This window comes from Pholis gunnellus, assembly GCF_910591455.1.
Source record: "Pholis gunnellus genome assembly, chromosome: 5".
NCBI lineage: Eukaryota > Metazoa > Chordata > Actinopteri > Perciformes > Pholidae > Pholis > Pholis gunnellus.
Window position 1 is genome coordinate 4,541,364 of NC_136531.1, and position 18,619 is coordinate 4,559,982.

General features: G+C 42.3%; 1 protein-coding gene across 1 annotated transcript in view; it reads right to left on the minus strand.

The window, feature by feature from the left end:
- Window positions 1–18,119, minus strand: part of LOC306696324 (nidogen-1-like) — a gene marked incomplete at its 5' end in the record, with an annotated part of 28,476 nt that extends 10,357 nt beyond the window's left edge. Inside the window, 12 exons of the mRNA XM_079159909.1 lie at window positions 112–240; window positions 1,770–1,913; window positions 2,471–2,599; window positions 3,528–3,665; window positions 4,912–5,145; window positions 5,240–5,440; window positions 5,678–5,929; window positions 6,322–6,462; window positions 6,582–7,132; window positions 7,259–7,488; window positions 8,592–8,891; window positions 17,913–18,119. Of these exons, the coding sequence (XP_079016035.1) occupies window positions 112–240; window positions 1,770–1,913; window positions 2,471–2,599; window positions 3,528–3,665; window positions 4,912–5,145; window positions 5,240–5,440; window positions 5,678–5,929; window positions 6,322–6,462; window positions 6,582–7,132; window positions 7,259–7,488; window positions 8,592–8,891; window positions 17,913–18,119 (2,656 nt within the window). The remainder of the gene's footprint in view (window positions 1–111; window positions 241–1,769; window positions 1,914–2,470; window positions 2,600–3,527; window positions 3,666–4,911; window positions 5,146–5,239; window positions 5,441–5,677; window positions 5,930–6,321; window positions 6,463–6,581; window positions 7,133–7,258; window positions 7,489–8,591; window positions 8,892–17,912) is intronic.
- Between the last annotated feature and the right edge of the window lie 500 nt (window positions 18,120–18,619).

Consider the following 18,619-nt stretch of genomic DNA (forward strand, 5'->3'; position numbering starts at 1 on the left):
TTTGTGATATCAGCAAATATCGAATTGACATCCAAAAGGATCAATAAATATCAATAAAAAATTTATATAAACTGATGTCGGTTCAAACAGTTTGTGTAGTAAGTCACCTACCTGAGGACGTGGGGCTGCACTGGAAGCCGTCGCCATAGAACCCGGGCTGGCACTGGCAGCTGTAGGAGCCCTGCGTGTTGGAGCAGAAGGCAGCGCGGTGGCATCGATCGTGCTGACACTCGTCTACGTCTGAACGGGCAGAAAGAAGATACAAAGATGAAGGTAATGTCCCGACACATCGACCGCCATGTCTGGTGCTTTAAAGGTACAGTTCCACTAACGGCCACCAGGGGCTGGCTCTAAATAAATCTTCATAGAAATCCTCCTAAAATATCCCGTTTAAAGTACTTTAAATGAGTGGTTGAGACTTTACCTTTTTTTTAAATAAACACTATAATGTCTATCATGTTTCCACAACATCTCAGTCTCAAAAATAACAGGTAAAGATCACGTTCAGTTGTTAATTATTTTCAGGGTCAACACTTTGAGAATTGTTGTTTCATTAACGCAATAGTGTCTGAATAATTGTAATCTTTGGACCCTGAATTAAAATGTTGTGCTTCCCAGGGACCCAAACGCACAATTTAGCACAATAAACAAAACATGGATTAAAATACTGAAATGTATACAACAAAACTTGTTTTACATTTCTTTTATCCAATATTACCTTTGAGTTACAAAGTACACTAACTACAAGAGAACTACTACTACCCGTTTATACCTGAACACACCTCCGTTTGTTTATTCTATTCATTTCTATATTTTAAAATCTGCACACTTTTCTGTTTTATGTCTTCTTAATTTAACCTTTTTACACATATTTGTAGTAATATTGTTCGAGGGAGACTGCTCCACTGTGATTGTTTATGACCGTAAGAAATAAAGAACTTGAATGCGTAGAAGAGTCTTCAGCCACGCTAGCAGCTCTGTGAGGCTGTACTTTAGGCACGGTGACAAGAATTTGTAAAGAACATGTTAAGAAAAAAAAAAAGAAAAAGTTCTGGACGCTTTGTCCTGTTTTCTCTCCACATATGAACATTCTTCAGCTCAGAGTCTCCTGAGTGGGGGGAGATTTATATATAAGAGATGAGCTGCACAGCTGTAAGGCAGTGTTCTGCATTTCCTGTCCAGGTGGAAACATTTCCTGTCCGAGGGGCCCACAGCGCTGAGCAGAAAGTCTCACACTCTGAAAGTTCTGCTGTTATGGCATGTACACCACCGTTGATGTTGCATTGATTGAAAGATTGAAAGAAAAACTGCACAATTCAGACACCAGATGTATTTTTTACATTTGAAATAGTCATAAAAGAAGAAGAAGGAGTCTTTCTACTTTGTCCACACAACATCTGTCTGGTCATTTTTAAACATTTGTTCTGGTAATTTGTCCGTACATCTTATTATTTGAGAGCCCAAATTTGTGTTTTTTTTATCTACCTCCATGACACGAGTACGTTTAGGTATTTATCTGGGAAAGGTTTACTGAGCTCACATGATTCACATTCAAATCAGATGAAGACAAAGCTAAACTTTCAAAGAATCCTTCAAGCGAAACAAATCAAATGTTTTGTTTTGTTCTGCTGCTTGACCTTCAGCACTGACTTTATCAATGCTTTTTAATGCATCCGAGTTGATACTGAAGTCACAACACTGAAGATCAGCGGTCGGTCTGATGTCTGCAGACTCCACCGACACACGGCGGACAAACTCGGTGTGCTCACCCTGACAAACCCGACCGTCACCCACGAACCCCGGCAGGCAGGAGCAGACGAAGGCCGAGCCTCCGGTGTAGCTGCAGAGAGCTCTTCCAGGAGTATCGCAGTCATGGCTTCCTCTCCGACAGTGATCCACCGGCCGGTTCTCCTCTGCAGGACGACACAGACGACATGTTAGCAAAGTTAAAGGGACGACATGAGTCGGGTGTAACATAAGGAATAACTGCCGTCTGACTGAGAAAGTTTCACTTCATCCTTCAGCTCTTTTAAAACTACCATTTGCTTTTATCGGTGGACTACACTTACGGGCCACCGTACACAACAACTTATAATTCATCAAACTCATCCCCGCAGATTTATCCTGCTTCACAGAGTCATTCTGGTTCAGGTTTGTATGAATCACATCTTCTGTGTTCAGCAAAGAACATCAGTTTGAAACATTTTGTCCCATTTTCAGTCATACAAATCCTTTATTGTTTTAAGAACATCTGTATGTGCAACGAGGGGCTCTTCAAACAAAGTCACACACACACACACACACACACACACACACACACACACACACACACACACACACACACACACACACACACACACACACACACACACACACACACACACACACACACACACACACACACACACACAAAAGGCACTACACACTCCGCCAACCCACACAGCTGTCAACACAAACACTTAAAACATACCGATGCAGGTCTTTCCGTCGCTGGCGAACAAGAAGCCAGTCAAACACTCACAGCGGAAAGTTCCGGGCTGATTATTGCAGACGGCGTTGTATCCACAGATCTCAGGAGTCTCTCTGCACTCTTCAATATCTGCCAATAACACACCAACGGGGAGGTGAATGATATGTAGTATAGCAAGTAGAATGTATAGACCCTTAAAAGAAAGTAGCGAGTAATTAAGAGTATCTCACACGACACATTTTGTTTTTGTCAAAAACTGCTGCCTGATTTTGCATCAGAAATCATGGGGAGAAATACTATTCACATCTGGTTTAAGAAAAGAAAAACTGCAAAGATTAATCTGAAAATAAAACTGAATTTAGTTTCTTCTTTTAACCTGCATCACTATTAAACCAACGACCAAATCAAACTTTGAGTTCCTGATTGGTTTCAGGGATGATTTGGTCAAAAAGATGCTCATCACTATAAGTAGCAGTAGCAGCTGCAGGTATAATAATAATAATTACTGTAACACAATGTAAAATTAGAATACATTTTAAGACAAAAACAACAGTAGTAGTATTACTGGCAGTAGAAACAGTGCTAGTACTAACTGTAGAAGTATTATTGAGTATTTTAGAACAGATGCCGTTTAATATAGAGGACACAATTGGGTCTGAGCTGATCATTTATCCTGAGAGATGCAGTTAGAAATATGGACCTTTGAGTCAATGACCGCGTGCAGACTGTCGTCCAATCAGAAAATAAACTGCAGTAACAGCTGCCGCCTGAAGGGGGCAGAAGAGTCTTTAATGCTGCAGCTGTGACTTATTTTGCCTCTAGGTGGCGCAAGTTGGACCGTAAGCGCAGGTGTTTCACGAGAAAGATTTAACACATTTTTGAGACAAGTTTTTATTGTACCGTTGCATTCTTTCCTTTTTAAAATGATTTCTATCCTTGCTGCATATTGCGCTGTTACTCTGACTGCTTTTATTGTAAAGCGAGTTTGTTCAGAAAGTAATTATTCAACAACTCACAACACTGAAAACCTATCGTGCGTTTGCAGCGGTTATGTTACCGTGGCAGTGGCGTCCGTCTCCGGTGAAACCAGTAGCACAGTCGCAGCTGAACTGGAGGCCTTCGGCTGGTCGGCACATGGCGTTGATGTCACAGCCGTGTCTGCCGGTGAAACACGGGTTCTGCTCTGGAATACCGCCTGTAAATTACAAAAAAAAAAAAAAAAAAAACATGCTGCAGGTTAAAATCAACAGTCAGCCACATCCAATGTGGCATCACAAGAGAATATGAACAGTAAAAACAGCCGGAACAACAACTAAAGCTAACAAGAAGTGAGGACTTTGGCTCTCTGTGATATTAAGAGTTTAATCCGTTTCTCTAACCTTAAGGCCACCGCTGCTGACTTAAGTCAAATGACCGAATGTATTAAGCATTTTTAAATATAAATTAATCCCTTTTTAATCCCTTTTATGATCAATAAACTAGTTGTTTTATCTTTCGAATGTATTCAAATGTATATTTTTCTTCAGTCCACAGTGACATAAAGCAGAGAGCAGCAGCAGCAGCACATACAGCATCTTTTGCTTAATAAATTACTTAAATAGTTCATAGATGAACTGAAGGAGAGAACAAAGACTCCACAGTAGAGAAGCCACAGAGTCTGTGTCCTCCCATCATGCAACTGATTGCTGGAGCTCCAGACCTTCACCTCCTCACAGGAAACACGACGCAGATGTTCCACTTTTTGCCAACAAAACCCCGGCTGAGTTGTGTTTGCTTGTGTAGCTCTGAACCCCCCCCCCCCCCACACACACACACACACACACAAGCATCCCATCAACAACTCCCACCTGCACTTTTGCCTTTAACCCTCCTTTTTATAAAAAAAAAACAAAAAGAAAAAAGACCCTATCGATGCCCTTCACTCGCTCCCTTCCCTCTGTGGACTGGAGGTTTGGTTTCTCACTGACCTTCACCCCCCTGCCAACACTCTCACAGCCTCCTCTCATTGCAGCTGAGGAAATACAGCCGGGCTCGGATTACTGTTTGTCTTTCCTCTGATGTTCAACTGCAAACTTCGCAGAGGCACTAAACTGTTGGAGGCGTGTTTCGGCGCATTCCTCCGGGTAATAACACACATCTTTGAACTCTTGACTGTCCCCAACAGATGACCACGAGACACGGACGTCTCTTCTTCAAGTTACTGAACCATCTGACGGCATGGAGTCAAACCTGCTCTGTCCTGATCTGTGAACACACACACGTAGTCTTTCCTGGTTTTCAATGAAAATGTTTCTAAGAAAGCAAATTGTTCTTTTCCCTATATGACGTCTCTAGAGATGAGAAGACGCTCTGAATTTGTCTTCTGGATGAATGCTTTGTTCAAACATCTTGTCTTTGTTTTGTTTTTTATAAGCTGAACCTCTTGAGGTGTCAGAACTCACTGTGGACCGAGCCGATCTTGTTGCTCATGGCGTAGCGGATCAGGTGGTTGCGGGTCTCGAACATCACAAAGATGTGGTCCACGCTGAGCTGCTGGGTGGACGGCGCCACCACGGAGGCATCGTCGTGTGGGCAGCTCAAGAAGGTGACGGTCTGTCGCAATTGGTAGCTTCTGGTCTGGACGTTGCCATCAGGGGAGGTAACGGTGTAGTCACGGTTGGAGGAGGAAGTGATCACTGAGAGGAGAAGAAGAACACACTTTTACATCTAATGGGACTATAAATTATTGTTTTAAGTTGTGTAAATAATCCATTGGTCCTTTGTCCTTACAGTTCCTGTCGTACTGGTAGATCTCCTTGTACGGGTTGATCTCGACGGAGGATCCCAGCAGGACGGCGGGCACACGTCCCTCCAGCTCGGTGTTCACCACCAGGTGTTCGTGTTCGTCGATTCCTTTAAACTGCTGCTTGATGCTCAGACGCTCGTTACCGGGCTGGAAGATCACCTCAGCCTGCCGGGAAAACACGCCGCCTGCATGGACGTGTGAGAGAACATGCGAGTGTCAGAAGCGCCCGAGTCTTGCACATCCACGGACCGGAAACAAAGGTCTCCGGGCAGACTCCAGCCAGGGACATTGGGATCCATGGTCACACAACTTCTAAGCTAAAACATTTCAACATCTACATACATCGTAGCCAGCAATGCTAATGATTAGAAATCAATCATCCCGCTCCAGGCTGCACTTTATACAACAATACGTTCCCTCACCGATGAGACTAAAGCCGTTCTGGTAGCCGGGCTGCTCCAGAGCGAAGGCCCAGCCGATGACTCCGCCCAGAGGGGTCAGCGGCAGCAGGGAGGGTCCCAGGGCGTCAGGGATGTTGCTGATGGCCACGGAGGCTCGTCCGTCGTTGGTTACCACGTACGAGTGCAAGTCATTGTTACCGAGCTCAACAGGGGAAGGCGAGTTCCCCACGAACACTCGACCGTTCACCTTTCCATTCATTCTCTGTGGTTTTCCTGGAAAACAACAAAGATTTGATCAGTAGAGCAGTAGTTCCTGTTAAGGATCAGAGTCTCAACAGGTTACTGTTGGGAGGAAGTGACCTGCAGACAAACAAAAAACTAAATCATGCCTTTTCTTGGGTTAGCTTTTGTTCTACTAGCCTATTTCTAAAAAAAACTCAAACATGAAATTGATGCATTCTTTCCATATATAATCTACTATTGTTGTGTGACCACAAAGTACAGTTGGCAAATTCTAGTTTTGCTTAGAATATGTACAGATAACCCAAAGAACGTGCTTGACTGATACGATCCGTCTTTGGATCTTTGTAGTCTCTTCGTAACAATCCAAGAAAACGTGCTCCATTAACCTAAACAGTTTGAATTACACTGAAAATGCTTCTCACCCTCAGCGACACAGTCCTTCCCGTTACCATAGAAGCCAGGCCTACAATGGCAGCAGTACCCATTGCTGTAATCTCGACAGTCTGCGAAAGCCGAGCATTTGTGGTTGTTGTGAGCGCACGTCTCCGAATTGTACGCAAAAACTGTGAAGACAACCAAAGGACAAACCAATCGGGTTCAATGAAAAAAAGACCGTTGACAGGATTATTACAGGATTTCCATTTCTCGAAATGGTCAAGAACAAAAGGTTCAAGCTTTTTACCGGTCACGTCGAGATCTTCGTCTTCGTCTACCACGACAATCTGGGGTTGCTGGTGCCGGGAATGGGGCGGCACTGGTCGGACTGGATCAGGGTACCTCGGCTCGACTGGAGAGTATCTAGGCTCGTTGATTTCAGGGACTGTGTATCTTGGTTGCAAAGGCTCAGAGACAGGGTATCTGGTCTTGGTTCGGTCAGGGTATCTCGGCTCAGAAGGGTCCGGGTATCTTGGTTGAGCCCTCTCCGGGTCGGTGTACGTTTGTGTGACAGTCTCAGATTCAGGGTATTCCGGCTCAAACTGGCCGGGTCGTTCATAATCGTCAGTCTCCGGTTCGGTGTACTCTGGAATGATGGTCTCAAATTCTGGGTAATTGGGTTGGTACTCAGTAGGAGTCTCAGTTGGGAACTCCTCTTTTTCTTCCGGTACAGGAGGTGGGGTGGCATCCTCCTCCTCTTCAGGTTGGCTAGTGACCATTCCTGGTGTAATGTCGACAAAGATTGGCGAGGAGCCAATCTCGTACACCCAAACTCCATTCTGTCCCGAGTTCGTCTTTCTAGTTGGATAAAGGAGGGAAGAGAAATCAATCTCAATGAAAAGACATTTTCGGCACTAGTTGGTATTTCTCAAATGTCAGCGTCGGTCGAGTTGTATTCAAGCACAAGTGACATTAGATTCATACTCAGTGAGTTCCCTGATGGAGGCCTCTTCATTGGTGGTGGTGCGGAAGTAAGTCCCCTGCGATTCCTTCCAGAACCAACCCTTCACAAGGCCTTCATTGAAGCCAGCCTCGAGGAGCTTGCTCTCGCCCCCTACTGACGTGGAGAAAAACTGCAGGCCGCTTCGGGGATACAAGAGGATGGCGCAGGAGGACGACACCATGGAGGCCACTACCAGCTGGAAAGTGTTTCTCTGAAAGTACAAAGGGGACATTGTTGGTTTGAGTCCATGGAGCCACGTTTCTTCTGATTCTCTAGCAGCAGGAGGAAAATGAATCTGGGAGTTCTCACCGGCTACATATGTTAGAAGAGGATTATTGACCAGCTGGGAAAATCGGTGTGGAGGAAACTGAACGGGTAAAGGCTCCGTGTCGGAGTGTGAAAGAAGTCACATGATAGCAAGACCACCGGTAGAATATATTATAATTATAATTATATTGCACCAATTATTTTTTTTTTTGGACACTTGCACGATCTAAAGCATGTGGTCACACGCATTTTAAGAACATTTTGGGAATAAAATCATCATTTATCCTTTGCATTTTGGGACATTCAAAGCATTCAAGTATTATACACTCAAGTACAAATTGAAGGTACTTGTACTTTACTTGAGTATTTCCCTTAAATGCCACTATGTACTTCTACTAACTACATCTCCACAATGCACCTCTTCCTACACTACATGTCTCACAGCTTTAGATACTTGTCAGATTACAGTTTTTCATCTCCTTCCTGTCCAGATCTCCAGATGTGCGGATGTTGAATGTTTATGATAAACTGTAGGAGGAAATGTTCCTTTATGTGTTGATAAAATCCTCCTACTTCTTCAGATAAATAAACTCTTTAAAAAGCCTCTTGGATCAGCTTTCTAGAGATAGGAGGTTCTCACAGGACAGAGACGCTACAAACATGATGATCTTATAGAATATGATGCATTGATGTAGATTAAACTAGACAACAGGATGTAAAGGAGTTAAAAACATCTACTGCAGTAAAAAGAAACATACACATTAATCCAGAAACGTCATATAAAATAGTAAAACACTGACAGGGGACATTTTACTGCACATTGAGTACTTTTAATTTTCATACTTTAAGTACCATTTACTTACTAACCCTTGGTATGGTTTTGAAAGTAGGACGTATACTTGTAGAGGAGTATTTTTACAGAGTGGAATTAGTACTTTTTACTTCAGCAAAGGGTCTCAGTTATCCGCAAAAGTGTAACACCAGATCTGAGATAAGAAAACAAACCATCCTCCGTTTTCTTCTTAAAAACCCAACATGGCCCCTCACCTTTGTGTCCAGTCCGTCTCCTCGTCCAGACGTCCCCCGGGCGGCCATGTTCTCCCAGGTGACGATGAGGACGGTGGTGGGCTCCACGTCCTCGTCTCTGGGGAAAGCTTGCCTGACATGATCCCCGGCTTGATTCACTACATCCGGGCTGCTGTCCCACCTGTAGTGGACCTTGCCCTGTCCGTCACTGTCCTCCAGGTCTCCCAGCAAGGCTGCAATCATTTTGAAACTGGCGGGCATCTTCCCCAGGTACTCCCCCTCCACCGGGGGCTCGACAGACACAAATCCATTGGTGTTAATCTGGAAGAGAAGACAGAGGGTTCATTTTTGGAGGGTCGAAAACAGTACAGCATCACTTTTGTATATAAATAATAATATCACATGATTATGATTTAGTATCTTCTAGCAACGAGAAACTTTCCTTACTTTTATTATGAGGTATGATGTAATAATTAAGCAGAATTCAGTGCTTATTCATTTTTTATTTCCTAACAAAAGAGATAAACCTAATAATTATGGTTTAGTATGTCATAATTATGAGATTATGTTTCCCCATTAGCTCCAGCTGGTGTGTTTATTAAGGTAAAATAATAAGAAACGTTCTCTCGTTCAGGAGATTATCTTTGATAATTATATGAAAATCAGGTGGTGGATTTTCTTTTCTTCCACAGTTGACTGGATTGTTGACCTGCTGGGAACGGGTACCGACTGTGACCATGACGGAATGAAGCTACAAAGACTCTAGATCTAGATGTTTGAGCAGAGACAGGGGGCTGATTTACAGACTACATCGAGACCTCCAGTTAAACCTCCAGTTAATAAACGTTCAGATCCTGGACTCTCCTGCAGCTCGGCTCGCTTTGTCGGCCCCACAGGAATTCCACACAATAACTTCCCATTCACTCAGAAGGAAAGGATCTCTTTAACCTCATTAACTCAAATCCGCCTCACGCCGAATGCCACAGTTCCTGTTTGAGTCCAGAACAACATTGAGCTGTGACCATGAGGCGTATCTTCTCTGAGGTAAGAGACGAAACAGCTGTACGTCTCAATGATGGCTCAGACCATTGTTTCACCAGAATGTCAGAAACATAAGCTTTCATTTCCACCACAAATGTTTCAGCTCACATGAGAAGGTGTTAATGTATTTTTATTTCTGTTGAATATAACCAGTGTTGGTTGTTTCTCTTCATCAATAAGGGAACATGCATGTAATATCATGCACCAAGAGTTACATTTTCATTCAAAAGCATGAAAGGTGTACAGGTGTTACTATTTTGAATGATCTATTATGAAGTAAAAATGTACTTATAGTTATACAATGTTACTTTCTTTTTATTACCAAATAAGGAATTGAGAAGAAAGCTAATAAAGTACAGAAAATATTCGGAATGCAGTTTATCATTATTTTCATTTTCAATTAATCTGCAGATTTGTTTTTGATAAATAACTTGTTTATTAGTCTCTGAAATACAAGGCGTATTCAGGTGTCTTGTTTTGCCCGAGCGAGAGTCCAAAGCGTTCTCCGCCCTGCGGAGCGGACGCTTGAAGTCATGGTTAGCGGCTTTGAGGAGGACGATGGACACAAAGCGGAGGACTTTCCTTTTCTTATTAATGCTTATTTTGTTCTGCACAACTATTGTGAAGTCCACACAGAAACTGTAAACAAACAAAAGCATAAATGCTCTCCAGAGTCTTCTGTAAAAATATTTAAATGTAGACCTGTGGGTGAGACAGACATGTTGTGGTGGAGGACAGAAGGAAAGTTGTTCTCCATCCAGTGTGATCTGGTTTCTGATGTTTGGCTCATCACCAGCTCCAGACATAAACTGTATACGTTGCGCTCCTCCGTCTAATCTCACATGTACATTCTACTGTCAGCCAGACGGGAAGAGACAAAACAGCTGTTCCGTACAGACTTCATGCTGCTAAAGCCTCCTCTTGTCTTTATGTTCTGCATTTTTCTTTAACAGGTGAGAACTTCATGTAAGAGGTGAGATGTGTACAAAACTATCTGCATGGCTGGACATCAATGAGGACAGAGAGGAAAAACACGTCTGTAAATTAAATAGCTTCACGCTCTTTAAAGTCAGTTTTGATTGTACAGAAATGTCACTTCTATGTTTGCTTGTTCAAACAAAATTATTTTGTATATTATAATTGACACCACATTACACCTCTACGTCATATTAAACATCAAAGATTTCCTGCAAATCCCCCCCCCCCCCCCAACACCAGACAGGATGGTGATATTGGACGATAAGCATCACACTGGAGGTCTTTATCATTGTCTACATTTTTGGGGGGTTTACCCTGATGAACATGCAGAAACATGTCAGTGTAACAATAAAACACCCAAAACTAAAAGATTGCTGTTTTGAGCCTTTTGAGCAGATTTCTTTTCATCAATAAAGAATTATTTATGACTTTATGAACTAAATGAAAATGCATTTCAAAAACAGCAAAGAGAATAATTTCTTCGCCGCGGTATTTAAACACAAGACTCAACAGCACAACAAAGATGCAGTTCAACCAAACTAAATGAAATTCGTGCAGAATGTTTCAGTGATATTTGTCAAAGTTTTTCTCCGCCTCGTTCCCTGCTGACGAAGAGTTTTAAAGAGTGGGAGGTCGTTTTTTCTGCTTCATGTTCTCATAGAAAACGTGTCTCTCTCCTGTTTGAGGAACAAAAGATGAACAACTGTGTTAGAAAAAACCTGGTGCTTTGATAAGAAGTCAGACACACCTATGGACAAAAGGAAACCTTGCGAGAAGTCAACTGCAACTCCCAACATGCATTTCAGTAATAAATGGCCTTCATATTCTGCAGATTTCAAAATATATGATCTATCCCTTTTTAACAGGAGGAAAAGACTCCACCTGCGAGGAGACGCAGGTAACGTAGTAAATCTTTACAAGCAACCGGCAGCAGAGGGGGTCGGAGGTCAGGGCCTCAGCGCTCTAGGAACACATGAAAGAGGTATCTGTGGGTTTGTGATGATGCTGCGACTCGAGAGAGAGAGAGGGGATGAAATAAGAGCCAGAGAGGAAAGCCGTCCCGCTCGGCTGCCTCTGTAAAGCCTGGAGGGATTAAGCGCAGACGTCTCTTCGGGGGAGCTTTTGACCGCAGAGACTTCCTCCGCGGAAACGCATGAACGACAGCAGCATGCGGGTGAAAGGCCGCCGTCTCCCAGCAGCTTTCTGACTTTGGAGAAGACGCCCGCAGAGGCGAGGACACTTCATCACAGGAAGTCTTTTGTCCGAGCGAAAAACAAGCTAACGGCTAACGGCACTCCCAAAATGATCCCTTTATAAGCTCACAGGTAGAGCAGGAGGATGATGACGAGCTCAGCGAGCTTCGTCTCAAACACTTCTATGTAGAAGGACGCTTCTCCAATGTGGGGATTTGCTCTGTTCTCTATTTTATATCATTTTAAACTGAATATCGGTGAGTTTTGGACCGTTGGTTAGGACAAAACATTTGAATACATCGTGAGCTCTGGGTGTTTTTCACTGTTTTCAGATTTTGTAATGTTGAAATAATTAATAGATGAATAATAAAAACAATAACCAACATATTTGATTTTGAAAATAAGTTAGTTGCAGCCGTATGCATGAATGAAACACTTTTCACCGCTGGGATTTTATTTTAGGAAATAAGATTTCCAGAGTATTACACAGCGATTAATGTTCACCGTGACTCTGTGCAGCAAGTTGATTTAGACAGAAATGAAGTCAAGTGAAGGGATCATAGGAGTTCCCTTCACCACCATTGCAGTCAGCTTCTTGTTAGGATTTCTTCAGTGTTAGGGAGGTTTTTACCAGGAGGAACTAAACAGACATTTGGACAAATTTGATCCTGTCGTTGGTGAGAAATGAAAGCAGGACATTGTTTCACCTCTTCTTTTATACCAACACATCGCAGCAACTAGATGAAGCTGGGCCAAGGCCTTCATGTCTATGGTATTTCGCAAACTGTTTTTGTATTTTTAGATCTCGTTGTTTTTAACAATATATTTGATTGTAAAAATGTGGCTTAAAATGAATGACGGCTTCTGGCAGAAAACCACAACGCTAACGCACGCGTAAAGGGGAATACGATGCCGTTGACAGGCCGTCAAAGGAAACAGACTTATGGATTTCTGTAAGTTTTCAAATTATTGGAAACATTTGGGATAATGCAGGCGGTTATCATCCAACTTTCGTAGCTACACCAACGAAAAATAATGTGCCGTAATACGTAGGTATCCCACGAAATCTTTTCATTCGTAATGCACGTAATCACGAATAAGAAAGTATAATGACCACAAAAGACTCCAACGGGGCAGCTGAGGAGGGACCCAACATAAACAGATCTCTCACCAAGGAGGTTCGTTAAGTCAACGCTGATTTCTTCGTCACGTAACTTCTGTAGTTATTTTAACCCAAACAACGATCTTTTCCTAAACCTAACTAAGTAGTTTTGTTGTTTCCTGTGAAGACGGAAGTTTATTTTAAAAAGATTTAGTTGCTTTTAGACATTTAAATATGGGAAAGTTACATGAAATACCTAACAAGTAAAGTCTACATGTTGGACTTCTCTGCTGCATATTTTCAGCGGCTAATGACCCGTTTGTACATGTAATAATACAACCAGTGTTTGAGGACCTGCAGCAGCGAGATGGAAACTTGCCAGGACGTCGCTGACATCACACATGTCCGACCCCTGAGATCATCTTTATCAGTGTGAGAACAGCGGTGGGGTGGAAACACACTGAGCTCTGCCATCTGGTTTTGGAGGACAGATGTCTCTCGTCCATACGTTCCAGATGTGCCAACTCTAGGGAGGACGCTCCGCTTCCTGTCGAGGAATTTAAAAAAAAAAAACCTCTTCAGCAGCATCAGTAGCTTGAGCAGAGCCACGGTGATTTATTCTATAATCAACCGAACGGCGTTTTCAAACCTGACGTCAGTTTGAAAGTAGAAGAAAGCTTGAGCAGCGTCGACGTGTAGTGCTGATAATTACTGGGGACCGACAGGATGTCACTCATTTTGGGGGGGTAGGGGGAGTAGTTAGAGGCACTTGAAAGAGGGGGCGGGTGCTTCATGGAATGCAGACTCACAGCGACCAATAAGAGCTTCACACTGCGGGAAAATACAGCAGAGGAGGCTGAGAGACCTTTTATTCTGAAAATCTCCATTATTAAAAAAACTCTTAGTTTGGACGATCAAACCTGCAGAACTTCAAATTCTAAGTGAATGAAATGTTTCATTCCTTTTGATGAAAAGCTACGGTCGTAAACCTACCAGTCGTAGCTCCTGTTAGTGTCTCTGAGAGCCATTTCTGAGAGATATAACACAAATCTGTATGCCGATTGTATTTAGGATGACATTCAAAATAAAAGAGGTTCATCCTCTATGCGGAGTGTGACTGTGCTAATTCTATGACAATCTACCCTTTAAATGTTTATTTTCCTTGTGTATCTTTGTAAAGACCTACCAAAAAGTGTCTTTAGCACAGATGATCGAATGTTTGTACTATATTACTTATTTTTTAACAGATAATTCCCGATTTAAATCTGAATTTTGCCAGTTTTAGACGGTACCTTATTTAGAGAAAGCTCTTGTACAGCTGCTGGTGTTTACAGAACAACGTTGGCTTCTTGTGTTCAATGAAAAAAGGATTTCAGAGAACGACTCCGCAGCATGTGGGGTAAAACCAACATTGTCTAACTGTTTTATCACAAACGTGATTACGTGTCTGCTCTCAGAGTCAAACAAACGCGGCCTGCGGCGTCTGAAATAACGAGTAGCGCGGACACGACCTTCGCGATGTCCCAGTAACTTCCTGTAGAGACGGGCTGATCTGTGTGGTCTGCTTGTTTTAACAGGAGGATGCCAAACAAATGGTGCAGTGACTGAAACGCACTCTTGAGTGGATGCATCAGTGTGTCGACGAGGTTCAGCTGCCAGCGCAAATGATTTAAATTCTGAGCAAATTAGTCAAAAAGTAGTAACAGGAAAACGTCTTTTGGACACATCTTGTTACCATTTAAGACACTTAAACATCTGTAATGTGGACTTTGAGAGAGTCCTCTCAGAGAGCAGACGACTTTGTTCAGAAGTTTACCCATAATTCTGAGCAAATATGGACTCCAGGGCTCGACAGTAAGAATTGTAGGGTTGACATCGGCAACCATTATAAGAAATTGGCAACCAATTCCTGCCCTTTGGTTGCCATCAGTGGAAACTACTTTTTAACAAGAAAAGGTAGGGACAGCTATATGTGAGCGGGGGTTCAGCCTGTTTACGTAGAACCACAACAGATTAGAGGTCTCTGAAGGTAGAGAGGATGGACAAGCTGGTGTCACTTGGGGGGCACAATCCAAGACTTCAATGATGAAGGACCAATGGATCCGTGGTGGGAATCAGTACAAAAAGGTCCATAAAAAGCTAAAATTTAAAAAGAGACGAGAACGGATGAACAAGTTTATAGTGTAAACCAACAGACTTAAAACCTTAGACTTAAAAAGGAAGAACTAGTGGGACCGGGACGTGGTGTTGGTCTTTGTGGTGCAGTGGAGAGGCAGCAACACGTCCTCCAGCTTCTTCTACACTAGCAGATATAGAACTAGGTGAATGTGTAATAAAATTCAGTTTTTCTTATCGTCTCTTTTCGATCTCTCCACCTCAGCCTGGAGGATTTTATTTGACAAAATATAACATTTAACATGGCCAGATTACACTTTATGTGCCAAATCATCCCAGCAAAGAATAAAGCTAAATTAAAACGTCTTTCTAACATTTTGATACTTTTTTGTTGTCCACGCTTCTTCATCGCCACCATCTGCACTTTTAAGTTGATACATTGACAAACAGTTTATTTCCACATCCATACAGAGCAGCGTGATGAATGTTAATCAGGAGTCTTCGTGTTTTTGTCCCCCTCATGAATGTGGACAATTCTCTGCCTTTTAGCTCTGTTTTTGGTCTCCACCATCTGAAATGTGAAATGTCTCTTTAGCTGCTAAATGCTGCTCTTTGTTCACCAGCTAGTCTCTAACTGTGTCCGTCTGCTGAGCAGGTAGAGCTCAGTCACTTTTTACAGTCACTTTTTTTACAGCTTTTATTCTGAAAATGACACCATGAGGGTGGTGAGAGTGAACCAGAACAGGAAGGTTTTGGGTCGAACAGATAAACAATGAGCTGCGACTCTAAGGCTCCGTAAAGCCGAGAGGACCAAGTCACCACACAGAGACCCAGAAATCAACCAACATGTAATGAAATATAACTATATGACCCCAAGTTTTCTGTGTGTAATTTGATGAAAACACAATTTAGGAATATGCTAAATAATAAAAACCTTTTAACTAGATTTTGACACAGGGACCTTCTAGAAAACATCATTAGTACCAAGAACAACTGGAAATGAAGCTGGGTGTTTTGGAGGGGGGCGTGGGCAACTATCTGGGGGGCCACAGACCCCGGGGGCCCCCCCCAGATAGTTGCCCACGTTGCCTGTTTGGTTAAACCAGCATTGCTGTAAGAAAAGTTTACACTTAACTCTTTACTTATTTCACTCCTCAAGACAATAAAAACAGCTTGAATTTCAATTAAAAATGACAGAAGTTGGTTGGAAACATGTTGATGCTCCAATCTGGATTATCTGTCACATGACCTGAGGAATGCACCCTGTGTGTGTGTGTGTGTGTGTGTGTGTGTGTGTGTGTGTGTGTGTGTGTGTGTGTGTGTGTGTGTGTGTGTGTGTGTGTGTGTGTGTGTGTGTGTCTCTCGGCTTGATGAAAGGCTTATCTGTGTTGGCTTTTAATTGACTCACATTCCAGCCTCTGTTCACATATTCAGTGACTCCAACACCTCCGTCTCTCTAAGAGAACTAAACAAACAATAAAACTCCACCAGCAGCTCCACACACACACACACACACTCCACCTGTCTGTTCACACCACCAACACTTCGTGTCACCACAATCAAGCACTCAAGAGCCAGAAACCAGCGGGACGGATGTGGATCTCAAACCAAAGCAGCAGGGGAAACACATGGAGAGAGACAGAGAGAGAGAGGGGGCTCTTATTTTGAAAACAGTTTTAAATGAGGGGATTAAAAGCCAATAAAACCTTATCAGGTGTCAACAAACAGAGAGAGCAGACTCAAAGACTGAAGTGAGGAGACAATTCCCTTATCAAACTAACCGATCAAGCGTGTGATCATTGTGTGAAAACGCTCAGTTGAAACACTGAAAGAAGTGGAAAATGAAGCAGCAGTCGACATATAAAAATGAAATCTCTGAAGTGTAAGTGACAGACTAAGCTGGAGTTGAAGTGGAGGTCTCAGAGGACATTAGTGCATTAGTTCAGGAGTATGAAACAAAAGATGATATCAGTTGAAGTGGAGGCTGAAGCACTGAAAGCAGCTGAAGTTGTATGAACAGTGGAAGTTGTGGGAGTTAAATGTGAAAATCTGAGACCTGAAAGGACTGGAAGTGTAAATTGAAGTGCAAGAACTAAAAAAGGAGTTGAGGTGTCGTTCACCGATTGAACAGAAAACCTCATCGGGTGTCAACAAACAGGAGAGAGGAGGCAGATCAATAATTAAATAAAATCACTTTAACTTCTAGAGTGAATAAAGAGGAGGATGAAGAGGAGACAGATTCACAAAATAACCAAACATGCCTCAAAGACACGTGTTAAATAACAGAATTTAGAGCCCAAATCCCCTTCAAATCCTAATTTAAAGGACTAAAAGTGTAGTTAAAAAAGCATTGTGTGCCTGGATTTGTGTCAGTTTGACATCAAGAGTATTGAGTATCTTGAGTATTTTTACTCCTAAAAGTTAATTATTACATTCCACCATAACTTTAATGTGCAACGTTTAAAAGACACTTTTAGGAAAATCTATAGATTCGGTTCCTTGTGTTAATCATTCGTTTTATAAGTTGTTCATCAGATATTTTTGGCAAAGTAAGTGAAATTTCAAGACATTTCTTTGAAAATCAAAGTATAAATGAATAACTGAGGAAAAAAGAAACTTTCACACGTAAATTAATTGCAAATCTCATTTTGATTTCAGTAATTTTAAGTTGAATTTCATAATGTATCATTTCTGAAATGCTGATGAACTTTTTGTCCTAATTAGTTGTGAAACTTTCCTCAGTTATTGTAGTTCTTTCCTGGAGTTGATGAAACCAGGTTGTAGTTTTACTAAACGTTCCGCTGCTCCTTTAAACTGATTCCTGAGCACTTGTGCAACTTTGATGAATGAACTTCATGATTAAATCTGGTTTCTTTCCCATTAAACACGCGACCCGCTGGGTGCGTAACTCACGTAGACTGTGTCGAAGGAGTCCCCGAAGAAGAACAGAGATCCGTTGAGAGGCAGCTCGGCGGTGGAGTCCGAGCCGGGCAGCAGCTGCTGGTCTCCGGCTTCTTCTCCGAACTCAAACAGCTCATCGAGCTCCAGAGCCCGGCTCAAAACACTCAGGCTCAGCAGGCAGGACCAGACCCACAGCCAGCTCCGGTACCGGGAACACATCTTCTCCATCATAATAATAATAATGAATGAATGAATGGAGGTACAGCGAGAGTAAGTGAGGGGGGCGTAAGTAACAATCACGTGACTTCAGATTAACTCTTTTCAAAATAAAAGTGACAAATACAAACAGAAAAAAAAGGCTGGAAATGTTCTTCAAACGCAAACTGACGTGTTTAAGTAGTTGCTAGGCCTATAGTCAACGGTGGAAGAAGTATTTAGATGTTCTACTTCAGTTTAAAAATAGCAATACAAGTGTAGAAATACCAGTCCAGCAATCAAAATTTCACTGAAGTAAAAAAAGTACACACAAACTATCATCAAAATATGCTCAAAGTACCAAAAGTACTCCTTCATGGAGTGTATTCGCAAGTTATTGCTTCGTGTTTTGTTTATTAGTTTCTGAGTTCTGCTTAACGCGTTAAGACTTTTATTTTGGTACAAAAGTCCAACCGGAAGTATTATTCTTTGAGTTTTTGAACTTTGTGCAACTATGTAAAACT